General features: G+C 40.5%; 1 protein-coding gene across 11 annotated transcripts in view; it reads right to left on the bottom strand.

Annotated features, from left to right (window-relative positions):
* rapgef2b (Rap guanine nucleotide exchange factor 2b) overlaps nt 1-26,905 on the bottom strand; it is a 400,973-nt gene that overhangs the window by 214,668 nt on the left and 159,400 nt on the right. For all 11 annotated transcript variants that reach the window (XM_087980151.1, XM_087980144.1, XM_043674010.2 and 8 more), the window contains one exon: nt 17,153-17,320. In XM_087980151.1, the coding sequence (XP_087836277.1) occupies nt 17,153-17,320 (168 nt within the window). The remainder of the gene's footprint in view (nt 1-17,152; nt 17,321-26,905) is intronic.

Below are 26,905 nucleotides of genomic sequence, written 5' to 3'. Positions count from 1 at the left end.
AATGAGAGGTTCATAAGTTTGATAATAACGGGGAATAAATTGTTCTTAAATCTGTCAGTAAAGGTTTTCAAACTTTTGTACCTTCTGCCCGACAGAAGAGGGTGGAAAAAAAGTATAACCGGGATGGCAGGGACTTTTAATTATAATGACTGCTTTTCCAAGGCAGCAGGAAGCCTAGATGAAGGCAATGAAAGGAAGGCTGGTTTTCACGATGAACTGGGCTACATTCACTACTTTCCGTAACTTCTTGAAGTTTTGGGCACAGCAGTTGCCATACCAAGCTGTGAAGCATCCGGATAGGATACTTTCTATGGTGCAGTTATAAAATTTCTAAGGGTCTTCATGGACATGCCGAATTTCCTTAGCGTTCTGTGGAAGTACAGGAATCAATGTGCTTTCTTGACTGCAGCATCAATGTAGATGGACCAGGACAGATTATCAGTGATATTTACTCCTAGGAACTTGAAGCTGTCAACCATCTCCACCTCAGCACTATTAATACAGGCAGGCACATGTCCTCCACTCCGCTTCCTGAAGTCAATGACCAGCTCATTTGTTTTGCCCTCATTGAGGGAGAGTTTGTTGTCTTTACACCATGCCACTGTATCTCTGCCCCGAATTCTGTCTCACCGTTGTTTGAAATCCAACTCACTACGGTGGGGTCATCAGCAAATTTGAAAATGGAGGTAGACCTGAGTTTGGCCACATGGTTGAGTGTGTAAGGAATACAGTACGGGACTGACTATACAGCCTTGCTAGAGCACCTGTGTTGAGAATTATTATGGAGGTGGTGTGGTCACCTATCTTTATTGATTCCAGTCTGCAGGTCAGGAAGTTGAGATCCAGTTGCAGAGCGAGGAAGCAGAGTCCGAGGTCTTGGAGTTTGGAGATAAGTCTGACTGAAATAATGGTTTTAAAGGTGGAATTAAACTCAGTAAATAGGATTCTGACCTTGTTATTCTAATGTTCCACAAATGAGTGTAGGGTAAGGGAGATGGCACCTGCCGACGACCTATTGTTGAAGGTGAATTGTAGAGGATCAAAGCAGATCTGGGAGGCTCAAGTTGATGTTTGCCATTACTAATGTCTCGAATCACTACATAATGATGGATGTCAGAGCCACCAGGTGGTCTAATTAAGGCAGTTTGCCTGATTTGTCTTTGGCCTGGGATGATAGTGGTCTTGAAACAGGTGGGAACTTCCCAATAGAGTAAGAAGAGGTTAAAGATGTCTATGAATTCTCCTGCCAGCTGATCCAAGCAGGATCTAAGCGTATGGGTGGGGACTACTTCTGGGCCAGTTACTTACCATGGATTCACTCTCAAGAAACCCGATGTGATCAAACTTGGGGCGCACACGCCTTCTGTTTGTTCAGTGGTGGGAGGGAAAACAATTGCTGCTCTTCTGGCCTGGGTATACTGTTGCGAGGAGGCAACATCATCATCTCCAGCGCTGAAGTGGTGATAGGTAGGTGATTCCTTGTAGCACGCCCCTGAGACTAATTAACATGTTTGCCTTGGTCACTATGCAGCAATGGCAACATCCAGGCTGGTCATTCTGACCAGGAACTTCAACTGCACCATCAATGCAGTTGGATAATCCAGAGGGGCTGACAGCAAACTGGACACCACATCCAGATTCCTGATCGAAATGGTTAAAGATGCCAGGCTGCACATCTTCAGCATGCCTGCAGAAGGAGCACAGCATAGATACACTTGTCACACCAGACTGTTCTATCCACTTAAAAGATAGATTGCCTGGGTATCCTGCCATTAAGCTGGTGTTCGTCTCTGACCACTGCCTCCTGCTGGCCAACTGACACCTACAGATGACCAGCAGGCGGGTATGGGAACGTGCAAACTGAATGTCATACTGTTGACCCCAGAGCATATCGAAGAGGCCTAACGGAGGGAGGGAGAGAGAGAGAGACCGAGACCTAGAGAGAGAGAGAGAGAGAGAGAGAGAGAGAGAGAGAGAGAGACCTAGAGAGAGAGAGAGAGAGACCTAGAGAGAGAGAGAGAGAGACCTAGAGAGAGAGAGAGAGAGAGAGAGAGAGAGACCTAGAGAGACCTAGAGAGAGAGAGAGAGAGACCTAGAGAGAGAGAGAGAGAGAGAGAGAGAGAGAGAGAGAGAGAAAACTGCCCAAACTCCAGGAAAGCATGCAGAACTGGCTCCTGCTGCAGATGATGGGGGTTGATTTTACAGAGGATCGCTAGGAGGTGAAGAGTCAGCAAGCCTCATTGTTTTGCCTCAGAGGCTTCCAAGACAAACTTCCTGTCCAAGGTTTGTTCTGCAGAGTTAAATGAGACGTTCTTACATTTCTTCTTCCAGGCGGTACACAGGAAGAGCTCTGTGTTCAGCATCCTGAAGAAAGAAGCTGGCTCAATAACGTCAACTCAGTTTCAACATCCTGAGGATCAGCAAATCCTTTTATGCCAGACTGCATGACATCAAGTCCACAGATAGCATGATCTCCTAGCTGTTCCAGTCCTCTATCATGGAGGTCTTAGATGACAGCGCACAGGAAAGGCTGGACCAGTCTCATTATCACTGGATAAGCTGACCAAGGCCTTCAATTCTTTAAAAAAAATAAAAATCCCAGGAGCACTGGCTTACAGGCCAAGCTGTATGCAAGCTCTGTGGGACCTGTTAGGCCAGGATCTGCTGCAAGTGTATGACAGTATGCTTCTGACTGATAGCACGTGCGAATTCAGGAGGAAAGGTATCACTACCCTAGTGGGAGAGGGAAGAAATTAGAAATTGATGACCAACGTTACTGTTAAATAGAGTCATAGAGATGTACAGCACGGAAACAGACCCTGCGGTCCAACATGTCCATGCCAACCAGATATCCCATACCAATCTAGTCCCACCTGCCAGCACCTGACCATATCCCTCCAAACCCTTCCTATTCATATATCCATCCAGATGCCTTTTAAACGTTGCAATTGTACCAGCCTCCATCAATTCCTCTGGCAGCTCATTTCACACATGCACAACGCTCTGCATGAACAAGTTGCCTTTTATATCTTTCCCCTCTCACCCTAAACCTATGACCTCTAGTTCTGGACTCCCTCACCCCAGTGAAAAGACTTTGTCTATTTATCCTATCCGTGCCCCTCTATAAGGTCACCCCTCAGCCTCCGGTGCTCCAGGGAAAACAGCCCCAGCCTGGTCAGCCTCTCCCTATAGCTCAAATCTTCCAACCCTGGCTACATCCTTGTAAGTTTTTTCTGAACCCTTTCAAGTTTCACAACATCCTTCTGATAGGAAGACGACCAGAACTGCACGTAAAATTCCAAAAGTGGCCTAACCAATGTCCTGTACAGTCGCAACATGACCTCTCAACTCCTACACTCTATGTTCTGCCCAATAAAGGAAAGCATACCAAATGCCTTCTTCACTATACTATCCACCTATGACACTACTTTCAAGGAACTATGAGCCTGCACCCCAAGGTCTTTTTGTTCAGCAACACTCCCCAGGACCTTACCATTAAGTGTACAAGTCCTGCGAAGAGTTGGTTTTCCAAAATGCAATACCTCGCATTTATCTAAATTAAACAGTCTGCCACTCCTCAGCCCATTGGCCAGTTTGATCAAGATCCCGTTGTATTCTGCACACTACACCTCCAATTTTGGTGTCATCTGCAAAAATCTTAAGGTCAATACCAACCTGGTCAGGTCTGCTGTGGGAATGGTGGTTCACTCCTGACCAAAACTGGCAGGAAGCACCCTCTGAGCCTCACACTCCTCAGGATTATGATCGCCCACTTGCAGGACAGCGGGGTGGACACCTGCCTCATCAGCCTGGACTGTGAGAAGACAGGATATCGCACACTTACATGAGAGACATGTTCTCCAAAATGGGCTTTGGGAAGGGTGTCTGCAGTTGAATCAGACTACTCTATACCAACATTAATGGTGCAGTCTCAATGTGTGGGAATCAGAAAGCTTCCTGATTAGATGTGGAGTCAGTCAGAACTGCCCACTCTCTCCTGCCTTGTTTGTATGTTGCATGAAGGTTTTTGCCTATTCCATCAGGAAGGATGCAAGCTTGAGAAGCAGCTGACTATTCCTCGTACATGGATGACATTGCTGTTTCCTGCTTTGATTCGCTGTAAGTGCGCAGACTCATGAGCAACTGTGACCAGTTTAAATCGGTCTCGGGCACCAAGGTAAATCAAGACAAGTGGGCATGGTCTTTGGGAGCTGGGCAGACAATTCCTTTATACTCATCAGCATCAGGACATATTATCTGAGGTTGCAGGGTATATGGCGCAGAGGGGCTGGGGCATGTGCTAAAACCTAAGAGGAATATATTGCCAAGGTGATACAGCAAGTGGGCAGATGGGAGCACCATTCCCACTCCATTGTTGGAAAAAAGCTAGTCGCCAGGCAGAAGGTATTCTCAAAGTTGTAAGAGGCACAGGTCTGGCCTATTCCCCAAGCATGTGCTGTTGCAGTCACTCAAACCATCTTTCATCTGGAGGTCAGAGAGGTATCAGGTCCCAGAGACACCACAGATAAAACTTTAGATCCTGATGGCCACCTTTATATGTCTGGAGGGGTGGCAACAACAACAAGAACAGAACTCCCCTGGTCCCCGCCCCTCCAACCAATTGCACTCTCAGCTACCTTCTCCTCAGCCCCACCACCCTCCCATTTATCTATCACCGCTGAGGCTTCAAGGAATGAGAACGCCTCACTTTTCAAGTTTGACAAATTATACAACCCATTGTTACTTCTTGTGACTTTAAATTTTCTCCAGTTCAAAACATTATTTTATGTAGTATTAAGAAAAGAACAAACTTCTCTTATGGAGGTTAGTTTGTTCGCTGAGCTGGAAGGTTTGTTTTCAGATGTTTTGTCACCAGACTAGGTAACATTGTCATCCCGTTTCCCTATCCCCATATCAGTCAAAGCTTTACCTCTTTCGTCTTTATTCAGGGCCCTGGAGGAAGAGAGAACGATCGTCCATGTGCACAGAGACATGAATTCTCTGTCTCCACTCGAACAGCTGATTCTTAATGAATTTATAGAATCACTTACAGGGAGCAGCTTTCAAATAAAAGGCAATATCTATATTGATTAGGTGACCATTACTATGAGCGAACATCAACAGTAAAGATCTGACATTTCACAATGGATGTTTCTTACCTTGTTAAATCACTACCCTTGCTTATGTGCTTAGATCTCCTTGGGTTGGTGATGTCATTTTATGTTCTTTGTCTGAGAGGATGGCAAAAGGGGTCGAAATTGGTATATTTGTTGATAGAGTTCCAGTTGGAATGCCAGGCTTCTAGGAATTCTTATGCACGTTTCTGTTTGGCATGTCCTAGGATGGATCTGTTGTCCCAGTCAAAGTGGTGTCCTTCCTCATCAGTAAGTAAGGATATTAGTGAAAGAGGGTCATTTTTTTTTGTGGCTAGTTGATGTTCATGAATCCTGGTGGCTAGTTTTCTGCCTGCTTGTCCAATGTAGTGTTTTTACAGTTCTTGCAAGGTATTTTGTAAATTTTTTGAATAAAGCAGTGATTTGGTTCTCTAGTTATAGGGTCGGGTCAATCGCCACCTGTTGCTAAGTGTCGGTATCTGGAAGCAGTGCATTCGCTTTCTCAATGTAGTTTGTTTGGTTTAAAATGACTGTCAAGCGTCCTTTGCTTGCAGGTAGGATAATGATGTTATCTTTTTTGAGTCCTTCTAGTGCTTTCCTCTCCTGTGTATTGAGTATATTCCCTTCCTTTTTCCTGCTTAATGTTTGTATGACTGTCTGTCTGACGGTTTGCTGGGTTTTTTTCTTAGAGTTTGTCATCTTTCAGTGTTGTTTCAAATGCTAAGAACTTTTTCTTGTCCGCATCCCAGAAGTTGCAATTTAATCTTTTTACTAAGGCGGATGTGGGACAACACATTTTTCCTAGGACAAGCCAAACAGAGACACGAATGCGAATTCCTAGAAGCATGGCATTCCAACTGGAACTCTTATCAACAAACACAAACTTGGACCTATTTACCATCCTCTGAGAAAAAGAACAGGAAATGACATCACCAATCCAAGGAAACCTAAACACATAAATAGAAAGCAGGTTATAATACTAGTGCTTCACCGGAGGCTCACTGATGCTGTTAACTAGCATGGTGACGAAACGTCTGAAAACTAATCTTCCAGCTCAGCAAGTAAACTTACTTCCAGAATCTCAACCGAAGCTAAAGATTTTCTGTAAACTCAAACTTCTCTTAGTCCATAGTCAATTTTAATTCTACAACTTAGTAACAAGTCTCCAAATAGTCAGCAATGCTCCAGTAAAGGTTGAATTGATTTACAATTACAGGTCCCAGAGATCCTTTTTTAAATGTAACAATTACTCAAGGGATATCAGCATTGCTGGAAAAAGTAGGATTCTTGAATTGCTATAATCAATATGGTGAGGGTTTCAACGGGCTTTCAATAAACTCAAAACATGTTTATTTTGGGTTCATTCTTCAAAAAAGTGGCAAACTAGTTTTCAACTAAGCTACTATGCAAAGTAAACTTTATCCCCCTTAATCGTAAACACACAAATATACACAGATAGGATAAAGACATACACAAATCTACAGAATTATTATGGGTGGGGAAAAGTTACGCGAAAAGGGAAGAAAACCCCTCTGTAGGTCAACAGACTAATTGAGATGACAAAAAAGGGGTTCACTTTACACAGTTCTGTTGATGAGATCTGATTGATGAGATCTGATTGATGTGCATCTGATAATTGCAGAACAAATAGAAAATCTTCAGATTACATTTCAGATTCAGATAAGAAACAATTGTGCATCTGAGACTTCCAGGTTTTTTCAACTATTTCCCTGTGAAAGATGGAAAATAGATTGAAACATAGAAAATAGAAGCACGAGGTGGTCATTCCAACACGATATGTCTGCTTTGCCATTCAATTTGATTATGGCCGATCATCAAACTCACTATCCAGTTTCTACTTACTCTTCATTCCCTTTGATCACTTTAGCACTTAAGAGCTGTATCTAACACCTTCTTGAAAACATTCAATGTTTTGGCCTTAACCACTTTCTGTGGCAAAGAATTCCACAACTAATCACTCTTGGTGATGACACTTCTTCTCATCTTAGTGACTTACCCTGGAACCTTAGACTATGACTCCTGCTTCTTTACTCATTATTATAGGAAACATCATTCTTGCATTTACCTGTTGAGTCCTGTCAGGATTTTACAGGTTTATATGACAGCAGCCCTCATTCTTCTAAACTACAGAGAATATAGTCCTAACTGAGCCAGTCCCTCTTCACACATCAATATTAAGATCCCATGAATGGGTCTGGTATATCTTTGTGCACTCCTTTCATTGCCAGAACATTCTTAATCAGATAAGGAGACCAAAACTAGCCACAACATACCTAGTATGGTCTCACCAAGATCCCACACAACTGCAGCAAGACATCCATGTTTTTGTGCTCAAATCCTCTCACTCTAAACATGGACATGCCATTTGTTGTCTTCATACACTCTCAGTGATAGAAATGCACAGCACAGAAACAGATCCTTCGGTCCAACCCGTCCATGGCCACCAGATATTCCAACCCAATCGACCAACCCACTTGCCAGCACCCGGCCCATATCCCTCCAAAACCTACCTATTCATATACCCATCCAAATACCTTTTAAATGTTGAAATTGTACCAGCCTTCACCACTTTCTCTGGCAGCTCATTCCATACATGCACCACCCTCTGCGTGAAAAAGTTGCCCCTTAGGTCTCTTTTATATCTTTCCCCACTCACCCTAGACCTATGCCCTCTAGTTCTGGACTCACCCACCCCAGGGAAAAGACTTTGTCTATTTATCCTATCCATGCCCCTTATAATTTTGTAAACCTTTATAAGGTCACCCTTCAGCCTCCGACGCTCCAGGGAAAACAGCCCCAGCCTGTTCAACCTATCCCTATAGCTCAAAACCTCCAACGCTGGCAACATCTTTGCAAAACTTTTCTGAACCCTTTCAAGTTTCACAACATCTTTCTGATAGGAAGGAGACCAGAATTGCACGCAATATTCCAACAGTGGTCTAATCAATGTCCTGTACAGCCGCAACATGATCTCTCAACTCCTGTACTCCATACTCTGACCAATAAAGGAATGCATGCCAAACGCCTTCTGCATTATTCTATGAACCTACATTCCAAGGCCTCATTGTTCAGCAACACTCCCTAGGATATTAAGTGTAGAAGTCCTGCTAAGATTTGCTTTTCCAAAATGCAGCACCTCACATTTATCTAAATTAAACTCCATCTGCCACTTCTCAGCCCATTGGCCCATCTGGTCAAGATCCTGTTGTAATATAAGGTAACCTTCTTCGCTGTCCACTACACCTCCAATTTTGGTGTCATCTGCAAATTTTCAAATTATACTCTTATGCTCACATCCAAATCATTTATTTAATTGATGAAAAGTAGAGGACCCAGCACTGATCCTGGTGGCACTCCACTGGTCACAGGCTTCCAGTCTGATAAACAATCCTCCACCACTACCCTCTAACTTCTACCTTTGAGCCAGTTCTGTATCCAAATGGCTAGTTTTCCCTGTATTCCGTGAGATCTAAACTTGCTAACCAATCTCCCATGAGGAACCTTGTCGAACGTCATACTGAAGTTCATAGAGATTACATCTACCACTCTGCCTTCATCAATCTTCTTTGTTATTTCTTCAAAAAACTCAATCAAGTTTGTGAAACATGATTTCCCACACACAAAGCCATGTTGACTCTCCCTAATCAGTCCCTAATCAGTGGCACCACGTTTGCCAACCTCCAGTCTTCCGGCACCTCACCTGTGACTATCGATGATACAAATATCTCAGCAAGAGGCCCAGCAATCACTTCCCTAGCTTCCCACAGAGTTCTCAGGTACACATGATCAGGTCCTGGGGATTTATCCACCTTTATGAGTTTCAAGACATCCAGCACTTCCTCCTCTGTAATATGGACATTTTCCAAGATGTCATCATTTATTTCCCTACATTCTATATCTTCCATGTCCTTTCCCACAGTAAATACTGATGCAAAATACGTTACATCTGCATACTTACTTTCAGCAACTGGTGTACAAGTACACCAAGGTCTCATTGCACTGCCTCCTTTCTACCAGCATTCAGATAATAATCCGCCTTCCTGTTTTTACTATCAAAGTGAATAATTTCTTATTTAGTCACAATCTTCTTCATCTGCCATGCATTTGCCCACTCAGTCAACTTCTCCAAATCTCACTTAAGCAACTCTGCATCCTCCTCAAAGTTCACCCACCAACCCAACTTTGTGTCACCTGAAAACCTGGCAACATTACATTTAGCTCTCTTATCTAAATCACTAAAAAATATTGTGCATAGCTGAGGTCCAAGCACTGATTCTTATGTACTTTGCTAGTCATGATTGCTACAAGAATAAAGACATGTCCATTCCTACCGTTTCTTGCTTGTCAACAGTTTTCTATCCATGTCAGTACAATACCCCCAATTAATGTGCCCTTTACGTTGTGATGCTGCACGCCAAGATTCATGAACAGTGATCCATGTTGGCACTGAATGCAGCACTGGTTTCTGGTTCTGGAAGTCACTGCTGCGCACAGACATTGGAGGTGCCCTTGGCAGTTGAAGAATTACTGTTCCCAGTAGATTCATCAAGCATGATTTCCCACATAAATCCATGCTGACTCTGTCCTATCCTATTATTGTTGTTGTCCAACTATTCTGCTCTTAAATCTTTTATTATAGACTCCAACATTTTCCCCACAACCAATGTCAGGGTAACCAATCTATAATCCTGTTTTCTCTTTTTTTCTTTGAAATAGTGGGGTCAGATTAGCTACTCTCCAATCCACAGAAACTGCTGCAAAGTCCAATGAATCTTAAAAGGTGACCACGAACGCATCCACTATTTCTAGGTTCATTTTCATAAGTACTCAGGGATGCAAATCCTGGGGATTTATCGGTATTTACTTTCTTCAGTTTCCCTAACACCATTTCCCTACTAATACTGAGTACCTCCAGCTCCTTCCTCACACTCGATCCCATGTTCCCCAACATTTTTGGGAGGATATTTATGTCATTCTTCTTTGTGAAGACAGAACTAAAGTATGGATTGAATTGGTCTGCCATTTCTTTGTTCACTATTGTAACTAATCTTTATATATAGACAAAGTGATATAGAGAGAGTGCTACTTTCTGTTCCAAATTCTGACTTTTATTGATTGCAAGAGATAGTACTGCTTGTCCAGGCAAATCTCTCCAGAAACTTGCCACAGCTTCTGTGTACTGAAGAAACATCCAGTAGAACAGTCCAGATTGCAAACTGCAAATATACCTTTAACCAATTTATTTTCCAGTTCCAAGCAAGAACATGGTAATGAATAGCAATGAATAATATCCAAATCTATACTCCAATTCTTATAATCTAAGAATGTACATTCTCAACAAATTAAAAATATTTTCTACTGTATCAATTTCAAAGTATTACAAAAATAAGTATTTCTGCAAAAGCAAAAATAGAAAGAATATCTGCACACATAATCAACCATAAGGAGTAAATTTTAGATTAAAAATCCCTTTATTAGTCTTTAAGTAGATTTCTGAAAAGAGACAACATATTTATTTTTCATTCTTATAAACTTTTATTTCTTTTCATAATTAAAAGTTAAAAACTGAGAATCTGCCTCGTATCATCTACCTCACTTTTCAATTTTAAGCAATCAAACAGTTTTCCACTGATAAAACTGGGGGAGATAAACAGGGTAAACCAAACAAATTAAATAAAGAACTGCAGATGCTGAAAATCTGAAACAAAAACAGAAATTGCTGGAGAAAGTCAGCAGCTCTAGTAGCATCTATGGAGATAAACTTCCTGAAGAACAGTCACTGGACCAGAAACCTTAACTCTGCATTCTCTCCAAAGATGCTGCCTGACCTGCTGGATTTCTCCAGCAATTTCTGTTTGTGTAAACCAAACAAAACCTTGATTTTGTGTTGCAAAGCAGCGAAGGAAGAAAAAGGTATCTGTTCTATATTTCCTAAGCCACAAGGTGAAGACATAACAGAGTATAGTTTAACTGATGTTGAAACAGCAGCACAATCTGTATTGTTTTGTTTAATTATCAATGTTATGAAGAAACATTAAAAAAAATCCAAGTGACCTCCACCTAAGAGGTGAATTAGATGAATATTAGTTTGTGTGTCTTTCTTAAGCATGTGCTTCAAAAAAATACTAAATTAAAACTATTGATATCGTGCAGATCTATCTCATAACAGGAGTTCATAACATCAGAGATGTACTCTATTGGTTAGAAACCATTAACTGACAATTCACCACAACTAAACTGACTAAGATTTTATGCTGAATAACTATGATACCTTTGATTTATTGTATACTTGGCAGGCAAATGAATAAATGCCATGAAAAGGATGAAAAGAAAATGAGCATTACTAACTATCCAACATTATAGTTTAGCTATATTTACCAAAAGCATGGAAAACTCCCGAAAAAGTCCCTTACTTATTTTAACTCATTCATAAATGCTATGCAAAATCAGAAGTTTAAATGTTAGCTTGCATCACATCTACTGAAAAAATCATAAGTAAACACCTTAAGCTGCTAAATTACCACCTTACTGGGAAAGAGGAGGAAAAAGTATAATATTTGTGTTCCATCATAAAGTGCAAAGCCTTACACACCTGACACTAAAATTATCATTCGCTGCAATGATATGTGAAATTACAGAAGTTTGAAATTGAGAATTTCTTTCAAAAGATTAGAATTTTCACTACCACTACAGAACTCAATATAACCCTAATAAATTACTTTAAACATCAGAGCCCCCAATGTACAGTAGTAATTGCCAATTATATTATGATCCAACAGACATTACCACTAGACTAGTCAGATCCAGGCAGAAATCTAGCTTGATAAGACATTTTTTTTTAAATTTAACGAGGTGATCTTACACACAAACACAAGCACACAGTGCTGCAGTTCTGTTTTAACAATAAAACACAAGTTTATTATACAAAAGAAATAAAGACAAAATAGAATAAACTTACAGACAAAGTGATCTGAAAGTTTTGAAAGATACAGTAAACATACAATATTCCAGCAATCCCCACAGTATCATTTTATGGTAATCAAACGTCAAAGAGAATTCCCTTCTCTATCACATCTATAGGTCTAACTTAACTGTTTTACTCAACTTCCAGTTCTGCGCGTTGGCTAGCCTTTTCCGAAAACCTGCAGCCCACCAAGCCAGAGCTGATTCCTAATCCTTATTTAGACCTGCTACTTATTGGCCATACGTTCGTTTCCATCCCTCTGTTCGCCTCCCATTCATGTGTCCATCAAGATATACCTTCAACGTTGCTAACATGCCTGTTTCACCACCACCATCACCACCTCCACTGGCAGTGTGTTCTGGGCATCCACCATCCTCTGTGTGAAAAAGTTTCCCCACACTTCTCCCCTAAACTTTCCCCCTCTCACCTTGAACCTGTCCCTTCTTGTAGGTGACCTTTCTACCCTGGGAAAAAGCCTCTAACTGTCCACCTTATCTATGCCTCATAACTTTGTAAACCTTGATCAGGTCACCTCTCAGCCTCTGCCTTTCTAGTGAAAACAAACCGAGTTTATCCAAACATTCTTCATAACTAAAACCTTCCAGGTCAGGCAACATCCTTTTAAACCTTTGCATTCTTTCCAAAGTATCCACGTTGATTTGGTAGTGTGGTGACCAGAACTGCACCGATATTCCAAATGTGGCCTAACAAAAGTTGTAACATTACTTCCCAACTTTCATATTGAATGCCCCAGCAAGCATACTGTATGCCTGTTTGACCATTTTATCCACCTGTGTTGCCACTTTCAGCGATCTGTGACCTGTACACCCAGATCCTGCTTTATATCAATGTTCCAAAGGGAACTGCCATTTACTGTATAATTAGCACCTGAACTTGATCTTCCAAAATGCATCACCTCACATTTTTCCAGATTAAATTCCATTCATCATTTCTCTGCCCAAATCTGCAATCTATCTATATCCTGTTATATCTTTTGACAATCCTCACTATCTGCAACGTCGCCAACTTGGTGTCATCCACAAACTTACTAATCAGGCCACCTATGTTTTCCTTCAGATCATTCGTATGTATTACAAACAACAAAGGTCCCTATACTGATCGTTGTGGAACACCACAAGTTACTGGTCTCCATTCCAAAAAGCTCCCCGCCACCACTATTTTCTGTCTTTTAAGACCAAGCCAGTTTTGTATTCATCTAGCCAGCTCATGCTGGATCCCATGAGAATCTACTTTTTGTGCCAGCCTGCAATGAGCTACCTTATGAAATGCCTAACTAAAGTCCATAACAGAGTTGTAAAACTCTGTTATTTCACTTTTTAGATTGGAATCAATCTAAACATCAGGTCATAGACAGAGAACACAGGGGGCTAACACCTTCAACATATTGTCTCGCTATCACCATTGTTAACAGCTAACCCGAGAATGCAACTTTTTAAAAAAGGGTTTTGTGATTTACACATGAAAGAAGTGAAACTATCACTGTATTCTAACAGATGAAAGGCTTAACAGACAATCAATTCTTCAATGTATAATTTCAGTTACATCACACTGCAAATTTTTGCTATAAATTCTGTGTTACGATCGAGCCCTCCACAATCACCTGATGAAGGAGCGTCGCTCCGAAAGCTAGTGTGCTTCCAATTAAACCTGTTGGACTATAACCTGGTGTTATGTGATTTTAAACTTTTTACACCCCTCCAACACCGGCATCTCCGAATCATGACATTCAGTTAGTTAGACTATCTGGATTGTCATAATATATCTTTTCTATGGATCAAAGATCATCATTAACCTGACCTTTCCCCAAGAAGTTTTCATTTATAATTAAACTAAGATGAAGGAAGGAATATGTGTATCGGAATATGGGAAGTTAGCACATGTGCAAAAAGCCATTATGTTATTTCAAAGATGTTCTTTTGCTGCAAAAGATAATAATATTAACATACAAACAAGGAGGCACAAGCCATTGAGCACCTCAAGCCTGCTGCATTATTCAATAGGATAACTGACCTGACCGTAACCTAAGATTCACATTCATGTCACTCTTGACAACCCTTCATCATCTCCTCTAATGTCCACCTCTAATGTCTTAAAGATACTCAAGGCCTCTGTTTTGACCACCAGCTGAGGAAGACAGTTCCAAAGATTCATGACCCCCAGAAAAAACATTCTGCTGAAATCGGGGAGCCCTCAAATCTTAAACAATGACCCGTCCAACCCAACCACAGTTCTTAATTCACTACATCTACCCTATCAAGACCTCTAAAGATCTTATATTTATATAATCAACCTTATAAACGTATGGACATCATGAACATATATATCTGTATCAGATCAAATAATACTGTGTGCCATGCCACATGGGTTAAGTAAGTGATCTAATCAGAAGAGTAGCCAAATATTCAAACTTAAATAGATTAGGCAAGCACATGACAACATTTGTAACTTCACCGTTACACTTTGCTCATTTTTGCTTTAACAAACCAGACTCTTGACCAATCAAACTTTTTACTGGAATAAACAAATGTGATCTGATTAGGGATAACATTTAAATACTTCCACATTTAGTACTTTTGCAGCATAAAGTATACCAACATTAAGATAATTGTTTGTTGCATTTCTAACGTTGTCTCCTTTATCTTTGTGCCAGTTTCAAAGATCCAGATACTAAACCATAGGGTACAGATTTTAGAAACATAATTGTAGGTTTCCAACATACATCATTACTCTTTCCACAATCCACAGAAGCACTGCCACAATTTAAAACTAAAAAGAAATGAGCAGGATTTCAACAAGAGATATTTTAAAAGTACCAATGTTGCTTAGTGGTTAAAGAAACACAATTTTAACTAAATCAGAAAAATTGAATGACTTAAACTCTAATTTCAGTTTGAAACCACCGTTCTTTATTGAGTGAAGTTCATTCAATGCAATTCGTAGTTTCCCTTCAGACAATTTTCTCAATCATAATTGTGTGATGTAGCAAATAGATGATTTGGCATGGTCTTGGTACAATGCAGAAAGATTCCATTTGGTCCACCATGTCTGCGTCACCTCTCAAAAACAGCAGATCACTCCGTGTCAGTAACCCACCTTCTTCTTATAACCTAGTGCAGTCTTTCCTTTCCGATAATAATTTAATTCCCTTTTGAATGCCTCAGGTGAACATACATCCAACACAAACTATGCTCCAGACAATAACCACTCATTATGTAAAAAAGCTTTTCTCATTTCACTTTTGCTTCTTCTACAAATTGATTTAAATCTGTGTCCTGATGACCTTTTCAGCAACTGGTAGCATTTTTTCTCAAACTACCCTGTTCTGACTACTCATCACTTCAAATGTCTCTAGCAGCTCTTCTCTCAGCCTTTCCTTCAAGGAAAACAGACTTAACTTGTCCAATTTATTCTCATAATTAAAATTCTCATTGCTGAAACTATTTTCATCAACCTCTTCGGCACTGTCACCAAGGCTTTCATATCTTTCCCCAAGTGTATCACCCAGAACTGAATGCAACATTCCAACTGAGGCTGAACTATTGGATTATACAAGTTAATCATAACTTTTTTGCTCTTGTACTCTACGTCTCTATTAATAAAGGCTTGGACACTGAATGCTGACTTTAATTATTCTCTCAATTTGTCCTGCCACCTCTAATGACTTAAGCACATATATACACAAGTTCCCTGCTCCTGTAACCTCTTCAGAATTGTACTCTTTATTTTATATTCTTCATCTATGTTCCTCCTCCCAAAATCATCACCTCACAACTCTCTGCACTGAACTTTATCTGCCACAAGTCTACCAAACCACCAATGCCCTACTGAAATTCTAAACTGTACTCTCGATAGTTTACATCACTTATTAAGTTTCACATCAGCCACAAACTTTGAAACTGTGCCCCATAAACTAACCATAACCTTTGATATGTACTATTCAATTGAGGCACTCGAGGGCATTGAATGATTACTTGGACAAACAAGCCAGTGCAAGTAGTGGGCCAAACAGCTTCCTTCTGTATTGTGACACTTCTGTGATATCAGGAAAAGCAAGAATCTCAACACTGACTACTGGGGAATTTTGCTACGAATTCCTCCAGCACCCCCAAAAAAATCCATTAATCATTCCTGTTTCCTATCACTCAGTCAATTTTGTACCTGGATTGTTAATGTCCCTTTTATCTCATGAGCTCTAATATTGCTCACAAATCTGATGTGGGCACTTTCTGGAAGGCCAAGTACACCACATCAACAAAATTACATCGACACTATGTGTTATCTCCTCAGGAAACTCCAACAAGTTACTTCAATATGATACTTCCACTCCACCCTCAACCCCCAAGAAATCCCTGCTGGCTGTTCTTCATTAACCTTTGCCTTACACCTTTTTCAAAGAATGGAACAACATTGGTTATTCCACAGTCCTTTGCCACCTCTCCCAAGTTTAAGAAAGACTGAAAAATTGTCAGGGCCTCTGCAGTTTACATTCTCATTTCCCTCAGTATCTTTGATACATCTCATTGGGTCCTGGTGCCTTGTCTAATTCAAATACAGACTGCTTAACAATATTTCCCTCTTAACAATTTTAAACCCTCATGTGGCTAAATATCCTTACCTTCCATAATCTAGGTGTAACCTTCTTCCTTTATAAAGACAGATGCAAAGTATTCATTCATTATTCCAGCTATGCCCCCGCCACCAAAGTCAGCCAGGCTCCTTCGACTAGCTTTTTATTATTTATATGTCATCTGAATTAGACAAGCACTTTCATACAGGGCATTTCCGGTCAGCAGTTACCCTAACTCCTTTGTCTAACAGTCAAAGTTATGACCTTTGTACTATCAAACTGGCTTGAATTTACACATAGGCAACAAAGATGAAAGGGTAATATACTAAGCAACTGTGTCAGAAATACGACAATTAGCAGAAGTTTGTTTTCAATCAGTTTTTAAACACTCCATTATAACAGTGTATGTTGACAATTCATTGAAGAAAACAAAACTCTAAAGAATAAGGTTTGCCAAAGACTTACTGTGTGATATCCTCTTGGTAATGGTGGCTTTCCCACTGGATAAGGATCCACTGTATCAATGATTGTTTGTCGTTCCCCTTTCTGGTTAATCTTTTTGAATCGCCTGCGAGACTGTCTATGAGAAGCTTGTCGCTGAAAATATTCCTCATTTTCATCCATGTAGTCCACCTTCAAACAATCAAGAAGCTACTTTAATACTGACTCTACACATTCTAGTTTTCTCCTCAGCCATATAATCTTCCACACTACTGCATAATGTAGTATGTGTTCTGGCAATTAAGTGGAAGAACAACATTCCTTCCACAACCCTTTATATTTCATTTTGAGGATGCATGCCAAAAATTCCTCCAGCCTAAAATTGAGAGCACTTAGAGAAAACATTCTATTGCCATCAAGATTTCAACTATTTGTCTGAAGTACAAATCAGAGAATTTATACAATAAACATTTGTTAAATATAGAATACCAACTAAAATTATCCACCTCACACAAGTTCAATAATAGCTAAATGCATGAAGAAACATAATAGAAATTCAATTACAATTAAAACTCCAGGGCATTACTAGATCTGATTAAGGCATTTATATCAAATTTAGAAGTGATTAAAACGATCAAATGAATTAATTACAACAGTAACCAGCACTTGCGATTACGTAAAGTTAACTATTTATTTTATGCTGTTCTAAAACTGCCATTTCAAACGTTTTGCTTGCATAAGTCATCGAAACCAGCAAATGACATATCATTTTGAAATGAACGCATGCACTAACATGGATACACCTTCCACTGGCAATACTAACAGATCTTAATGTTGAAGTTATTCATTAATCATAGGTGCATAAGTAAATTCTTTACAAATCTGAAACCAGCGAAATAAAAAGTACCACAGAATAAAATCCTTAAAAGCACTAAACTTCTATTTGAAGGTCTTGGATACCGAAGTTTCCGTGACTAAATTATAAACAATACTTATTTGCGTTACCTAAAACATGGGTAATGTTCAGGACATGAAACACAATGGCCCAGATTTTCCAGAAAATCTGCTGCCGAACAGGGTTTGTGGAAGGGTATCCTTTCCACTGAACAGCTAGAAACTGCAGCTCTCGACTGATACATGATCAATATGCAGTCATTAAACTTAGTGGCTAGCCCAGCAGAATGAAATATGTCCACTACCACACACACCTGAAACACCCCTCTGTTAATGAAGGCAATCTTCCAGTTATATTCTGGCCATGTGAGGTTTGCTCTCCAACTGTTAGATTTGGCACAAAATAGGAATCCAAGGTCTTTCAATTACATCAGTTGACGACATGCAGCTTGCAGGCTGGTAGTAATTCCAACCAAGCCAGCCTTTCCAAAAAAATTGTTGAGGCATAAAATGGGACCAGCAAACTGGCATATTAGCCAGCAGTTCAAAACTCCATCACCACATTTCCGATCAGCCCTCCAAATTCTGATAACATAGGGTATAAAAGGATACAAATCTCTCAGGCTAATATTTTAACAATATTCACAAAACTACCAACAGGTGCTGTAACTAGACTTCAACTGAACCAAAGGTCCCAGAGTCTGGTCATACAGCCATAGAGATGTACAGCATAGAAACAAACCCTTCAGTCCAACTCATCCATGCCGACCAGATATCCTAAATTAATCTAGTCCCACTTGCCAGCACTTGGCCCATATCTCTCCAAACCCTTCCTATTCTTATTCCCATCCAGATGCCTATTAAGTGCTGTAATTATACCAGCCTCCACCACTTCCTCTGGCAGCTCATTCCATACACCCACCACCCTCTGCTTGAAAACATTGGCCCTTAGGTTCCTTTTAATTTTTTCCCCTCTCATCCTAAACCCTCTAGTTCTTGACTCCCCCACACAGGGAAAAGACCTTGTCTATTTACCCTATCAATGCCCCTCATGATTTTATAAACTTCTATGAGGCCACCCCTCAGCCTCCGACACTCCAAGGAAAACAGCACTAGCCTATTCAGGCACTCCCTTTAGCTGAAATCCTCTCACCCTGGCAATATCCTTGTAAATCTTTTCTGAACCCTTTCAAGTTTCACGATATCCTTACACAATGAAAGATTTTTCTTCCTGGTATTTCTAACATGGAATTATCAATTTCAGGCTTAAATTTCTGAACTTTTCAAAACGACAAATGGCTTTCCAAAGTGTTTGTTTAACAATAAATATAGACTTCAGTGAAGAAAAAAAAGTATTGAAAAACAGCTTGAAGAAATCAGTTTAAAATCTGAATGGTTCATTTTATCTTTGTTGCTGGCTCATGACTCATTTAATCACAAATTTAACGTGAACAATCAGATAGCTAACATTTGAAAGGAATAATGTCCGATTTGTCCACATCTAAACAATGAAATACTTTAGGCTAGATTTACCAAGCAGCGTTTTCTTAAATTCAGTTCCAGAATGTGGGTTTCATTGACACTGTTCACTTCTCACCCATTGCTAATTTCTCTAAAGGTGGTGGTGACAGTTGGCCACTTCTTGAACCGCTGCAGACTGTGTGGTATAGACATAACCACAGTGCTGTTAAGAAAGGAGGTCTTGGATCTTGTCATGCTAATAGAGAAGGAACATCTATATATTTATTTGTCAAACACATCAGCTTTAAAGACTGAGATAGTATTCCAGTAACTTAAAACAACAGTTTCTAAGATGGCTGTAATTCACAAATTGAAAAAAACCATAAAAACTGAAGTAAGCCTGTCTTAAGAAATCTCAGAGACAAAGGCAATCACCTTGAAGCAGTGTAAATGTGTCACCCCCTGACTTATTCGCAAGGTATCCAGACAATCATCTGTGCAGTCGACGTATTGAGGTATGTTTCAGATGTAATCACTCAAGACAGTAGGCTCTGGCTGAGAAAGAAACTCATCTAGCCATAATCCCATTATGTCATGAACCTCGAATCAACTATGTATGACCATGTTCAGGTGCTTGGTCAGGTAATGAAAAATATTCTGTGGTAAGGTGAATAACACTTCTGCATTTAAGAAACATCTGCTCCTGTTCCGTGGCTTAGAGAAAAGATGCCAAAGAAGCAAGATCCTGAGTACGGCACTCTCTCTATCCATATGACAAACCAGAGCCCTGCCTGGCATCTAACTATCCCTATGCTATTGCAGCTCTTCCAAGAATCAACCCAGCAGCTGCTGCAAGGAAAGATTAATCATCCATCAGCATACTTAAATCATCTTGACGCCGAATCCAAAGGAACCATCAAGCATAGCCTGAAGTCTGATCTTCTTTGGATCTACAACACCCTGTATATAATTTGCTTTTATTGAAAGCTGTGCACAAGCAATTGGGAGAGAACACATGTTGAGTGATGTACAGTCCAAGTGAGTGATCTTTCTGGGATTTTGGAGCTCCGTGGCAATTCACTGTAGAGTGGAAGAGGTGTTTTTTTGCTTTGTTTTTTGCTTAATAATTTATCTTGCCCAAAAAGACTTTACCAGCTGAGGCCCAGCACAAAAAAACAAAGAGTGGCATCACTGGAAAATCATAAGTTAATTGGTTGAATATAGCTGCTATCTTGATTATAAATTGTTTTCAAATTAAACAGGAACCAGAAAAAAAATGCTTTATACATTAAAAGCAAATTTTTTAAAAATTAAGAACTAAGTAAATAAAATAGATGCAGGGCCAGGCAGGTGCCTGATGTGGGAACTGGAGGACCTTATAGCGAATATGTCGGAAGTATTAGATACTTGAGGAACTCTGGCTCAGAGTTGATGAGTTCGAGTCTGAGCTCTGAATACTGTGATACATCAGGGAGACACAAAAGAGTTACCTAGATGCTGTGCATCAGGCGGCAGCTGCACCATTATATTAACTATCTCAAATTCAGTTAGTGGTCAGGGATAGAACGGTGTAAATATGACTGAGTATGGTAGAGAGATCCTGAAGGTGGTGCTGTTGGAGCCTCAGCCCTTATCCTTGTCCAACAGGTTTGAGATTCGTTCTCTTTGTGTAGCTGAGAATGGGGTCTGTGGAGAGAATGAACAAACTGATCATAGCGTCATTGTACAGGGAGTCATTCAAGACTGGGGGTAAACAGAAATATTGTTGTAATTGGGGATAATATAGTCAAAGAAATTGATCCTGCTCTTTGCAGCCAGAATCAAGAGTCCCAAATGCTGTATGGCCTGCCTGGTGCCAAGGTTCAGGTTTTCTCATCTGGGCTGCAGTGGATCTTGGAATGGGAGGGAAAGATCCAGTTGTCGAAATCCACATAGGTACCAGTGATACAAGTAAATAGAGGAAAGAGGTTCTGCTGAAGGAATATTAGCAGACAGAGGCTAAATTGAAAACCAAAACATTACATATTACTGCCTAAGCCACAGGCTAATTGGCACATATGATTAGAGAGGTAACTGCATGGCTGAAAGAATGGCATGAGAGAAATGGGTTCAAATTCATGGGCCTTTGTCACCAGTACTGGATAAGGAAAAAGCTGTTCTGATTGCTCGGGCTCCACCTGACTCGTACTGGAACCAGAGTCCTGGAGAATTGCATATCTAGGGCTGTAGGTGTAGATGGGATTTTAAACCAAACAGTTGACTGTTGTGTCTGTGTGATGGGTGGTGGTGGGAATAGAGTCATTCAACATGGAAACAGACCCTTCAGTCCAACTCATCCATGTCAACCAGATATCCCAATCTCATCTTGTCCCATTTTCCAGCATTTGGTCCACATCACTTTCAACCCTCCACATGCCTTTTAAACACTGTAATTTTACTGCCTCCACCAGTTCCACTGGCAACTCATTCCAAACACACACCACATGAAAATCTTACCCCTCAGATCCTTTTCAAATCTTTCCATTCTCACCTCTAGTTTTGGACTCCCCCACCCTAAGAAAAAGACCTTGGCTATTCACGCTATATATGCCTCTCATGATTTTACAAACCTTTATAAGGTCACCCCTCTGACACTCCAGGGAAAAAAGCCCTACCCTATTCCTCCTCTCCCTTTAACGTAAATCCTCCAATCCTGGCAATATCCTTGTAAATCTTTTCTATATCCTTTTAAGTTTAACATCTTTCCTATAGAAGGGTGACCAGAATTGTACACATATTCTAAAAGTGACCTCACCAATGTCCTGTACAGCCACAACATGACATCTCAACTCAATGTTCCGTCCAACAAAGGCAAGCGTGCCAACACCTTCTTCACCACCCTGTCTACCTACTTGCAAGGAAATATGCATCTGCACCCCTAGGTCACTTTGTTCAGCAACATCCCCATCAGGACTTTACAATTAAGTGTATAAGTCTTACCCTGCTTTGCCTGAACAAAATGCAGCACCTCACATTTATCTATATTAAACTCCATCTGCCACTCCTCAGTCCATTGGCCCATCTGATCAAGGTCCTGTTGTACTCTGAGATAATCATCTTCAATGCCCACTAGACCACCTATTTTGGCATCATCTGCAAACTTACTCATCATGCTGCATGGAAAATTATAAAAATCAAAGTTAAAGGAGAGGCAGAAGTGCAGGCTAGTGATGAGTCTGATTGTTACCAGAAAATGAAAGGGAGGGAAAGAACATATGACAATCATCTTGCACCATGAATCATATAAGAGATGAGAAAATTGATAATAGAACAAACTTAAAGGCTTTATATCACAATGACAAATAGGTATGATTTTGCAGTGATTACTAAGACATGGTTACAAGAACACCAAGTTTAGGAATGGAATATCCTAGGACACTCTGTGCCTCACGGGGATAAGCAGGAAGGAAAATGAAGTGACGTAGCTTTGTTAGTAAAGGACTGAATCTGTATTTAGCGAGAAATTATATACAATAAATCTCAGCAGAAATAAGAAATAGCAAGGGAAAGAACCCCCGGGTGTAAGTAATCAACCAGCAGTCATGCAGTATAAACTAGGAAATACTAGGACTCGTAAGAAAGGTAGAGAAATAACCATGAGTGATTTTGATATGCATATAGGCTGGATTAATCAAATTCATTAATCAAGCTTGAGGGAAAGTTGACGGAATATATTAGAGATTGTTTCTTGGAGCAATATGTTTTGGAACCAACCAGAAGCAGGCTATTCTGGATTTATTCTGGATCAGTGGTGCTGGAAGAGCACAGCAATTCAGGCAGCATCCGAGGACAGGCAAAATCGACGTTTCGGGCAAAAGCGATTCCTGATGAAGGGCTTTTGCCCGAAACGTCGATTTTGCCTGTCCTCGGATGCTGCCTGAATTGCTGTGCTCTTCCAGCACCACTGATCCAGAATCTGGTTTCCAGCATCTGCAGTCATTGTTTTTACCTTATTCTGGATTTAGTATAGTGTAATGAAGTGGGATTAATTATTGATCGCATACTAAACAATTCTCTAGGGAAGCGCATGGTAGAATTTCAAATTTGTTGGAGGGCGAGAAACTGGAGTCCCACATTAGTGCTTTGGAGTTAGACAATGGTATTTATATAGGTATAAGGACAGAATTGGTTCAAGTGGACTAGCCAGGAAGACTAAAGGTAGGACAATTATGAGCAGTGGCAGATGTTTAAGAGAGACTCATCGCTCCCAACTAAAATATATTCCAGAAAGGAAGATTGTAAAAGAGGGAGACAACATCCATGGCTAAGAAAGAAATTAAAGATAATATAATGACAAAATTAAGGCATTCCATATTGCAAAGTCAAGTGACAGGCTGAAAGATTATGAAAGATCTGAAAAAAAACTAGCACAGAATATAAAAATGGACAGCAAAAGTTTCCATTAGTATACAAAAGGGAAAACAGTAGCTCAAATGACTGTTGGTCACTTGAGGATCATAGAATCCCTACAGTGCAGATAGAGTCCGTTCGGCCCATCGAATCTGCACCAACTCTCCAAAGATTATCCCACTACCCACTTACCACCCTTTTCCATCCTCCATCCCTGTAACCCCGCATTTACCACAGCTAAACCACCTAGCTTGCACAACCCTGAACAGCATGGGACAATTTAGCATGGCCAATCCACCTAACTTGCACATTTTTGGACGATAGGACGAAACCAGAGCACCCGGCAGAAACCCACGCAGACACGGGGATAATGTGCAAACTCCACACAGACAGTCGTAATTGAACCCAGATCCCTGGTATTGAGAGGCAGCAATGTTAACCACTGAGCTACCACTAGGGAATGTGACTGGGTAGTTAATAATATGGTTCACAGGAATGGAAGAGCCACTAGATCAGTATTTTGCTTCAGTTTTCACAATGGAGGACAGGAGTACCACCTAATAGTAATGGAGAAATGGAGGAGCTTAGAATGATCATCAACACAAGCCAAGCAGACAAGTACGCAGCACCTGCTGGCCTACATCCTATGGTCTTAAAGGAAATGACAACAGAGATAGTGGATCCATTGCTTGTAATATTCCAAAATTCCCTGGATGCAAGAAAGGTTCCAATTGATTGTAAAAATGTTAATATGCATTCTTATTCAAAAAGGAAAGGAGGCAGAAAGCAGGAAACCATAAACCAGTTAGTTTAACATGTTAGAATTCATTATTAAGGAAGTAATAATAGGTAATTGAAAAGGCAAAATGCAATCTGTTAGAGTCAGCACAGTTTTATGAACGTTTGACCAATTTGTTTCAAGTTCTTCGAAGATGTAACAAATAAGGTGGATAATGGGGATCCTGTAGATGTAGCATATCTGGACTTCCAGAAGCCATTTCACAGAATCCCTGCAGTGTGGAAACAGGTCATTTTGGCCCAACAAGTCCATATCGACCCTCAATAGTATCCCACCCAGACCCATTTCCCTACCCTATTACTTGACAGTGGAAGGTGTGACTGAGAGTGAGGAAAGTATGGTGACACAAGAACTGGATGAAATTTAGAGTGGGCGGCACGGTGGCACAGTGGTTAGCACTGCTGCCTCAAAGCGCCAGAGACCCGGGTTCAATTCCCGCCTCAGGCGACTGACTGTGTGGAGTTTGCACGTTCTCCCCGTGTCTGCGTGGGTTTCCTCCGGGTGCTCCGGTTTCCTCCCACGTCACAAAGATGTGCAGGGTCAGGTGAATTGGCCATACTAAATTGCCCGTAGTGCTAGGTAAGGGGTAAATGTAGGGGTATGGGTGGGTTTCGCTTCGGCGGGTCGGTGTGGACTTGTTGGGCCGAAGGGCCTGTTTCCACACTGTAATCTAATCTAATCTAATCTAATCTAATCTAATCTAATCTTGACAGTTCCCCCGACTAATACACCTAACCTACACATCCCTGAACACTATGGGCAATTTAGCATGGCCATTTCACCCAAATGCACAATTTTGAACTGACAGGAGAAACCGAAGCACCCAGAGGAATCCCACGCAGACACGGGGTGAATGTTCAAACTCCACACAGACAGTGGCCAGAGGTTGGAATCGAACCCGGGTCCCTGATGCTGTGAGGCAGCACTGAACCATCAAAGGGACTTTGTTTAGGAACTGCACAAAACATTAATATTTATGACCACATGGGGTTAGGGGTAATTTACTAGCTTAGAGATAGAGGATTGGCTAACCAACTGAAAGCAGAGAGTCGTGATAAATGTGTCCTTGTTTTGTCGGCAAGACATAACTAGTGGAGTGCCACAAGGTCCAGTCATTGGGCCCTAACTATATTAACAACTTGAATCCAAATTTGCAGATGACACTAAAATAGGTGGAAAAGTAAGTTACATAGAAGAAATACAAAATTTTCTAACAGACATGGATAGGTTAGGTGAATGGGCCAAAATTTGGCAGGTGAAGTTTAACACGGGTAAGTGGGAAGTTATCTATTTTGGTCAGAGGAACAGAAAAGCAACTTATCTCAATGGAGAGAACCTTTAGAGTGTTTTGGTGCAATGGGTTATTTATAAACTTGGCATCAAACAGACTAAGAGATAACCTAATAGAGGTATTTAAAGTGATAAATTTTCATAGATTAAACAATAATCCCACTGGTGAGAGGTTCAATAACTAGAGGTTGCAGATTTAAAATAATCTGCAAAATGCCTAGGAAAGAGATGAGGAGGAAGTTCACTTCTTATAATCTGTATCTGAAAATACAATGGAAACTCATGTCTCGACTGTATAATGATCATATATATTTGTAAAGGAGATTAATCTACATTGCTTTAAAAAAAGAAACACAGCCACATTATGAGGTGACTTCCAAACGTTACATGACTAATTAATTTACTGTCAATTATAAAGTAAACTGGTGTGTTATCGCAGCATCAATCACCAAGGGAGATATTTCAAATTTTGAGAGTTAAAGCTTTTGAGAAAAAGTTCGTGAGAAAAACAGGGCAGGAAGGACACCCACAGAAAATGCAGGCAGAATGGATAATGCTTTGTGAAACAACCATTCAAAGTTAACATAGCAGCCTCAAGTTTCATCTGCATAAAACATCAAGTTACCTCTGAAAAGACCTCAGGCAAACCATCAGAAAGAGTGGACTCCCAACAAGACGACAAATAGTTTAGCCAGCCAAGGGTTGTTGCACTGTACCAGGCAACAGAGTTACAAACTGCGTTGTGGGAAAGCTAAATAAAGAAATTTTTACTCCCTCTCAGAACAATTTCTGCTCATTCCACCTTTGGAAGCAACGGTCAAACACTTAACTGAAGAAGCCATCATAGCTACTGAATTCTGATTTCAAATTTTTAACTCCACGTCAGAAACAGGATCTTCAAGCAATGAATAGACCTGCAATAATAACAGACTGATTTTACTTCC

This window comes from Chiloscyllium plagiosum, unplaced genomic scaffold (assembly GCF_037043375.1).
Source record: "Chiloscyllium plagiosum isolate Xiang-an unplaced genomic scaffold, Cpla_swu_hap1 HiC_scaffold_36, whole genome shotgun sequence".
Classification (NCBI taxonomy): Eukaryota; Metazoa; Chordata; class Chondrichthyes; order Orectolobiformes; family Hemiscylliidae; genus Chiloscyllium; species Chiloscyllium plagiosum.
The sequence above is the reverse complement of the archived record's forward strand: the minus strand, read 5'-3'. Positions and strand labels throughout refer to the sequence as shown.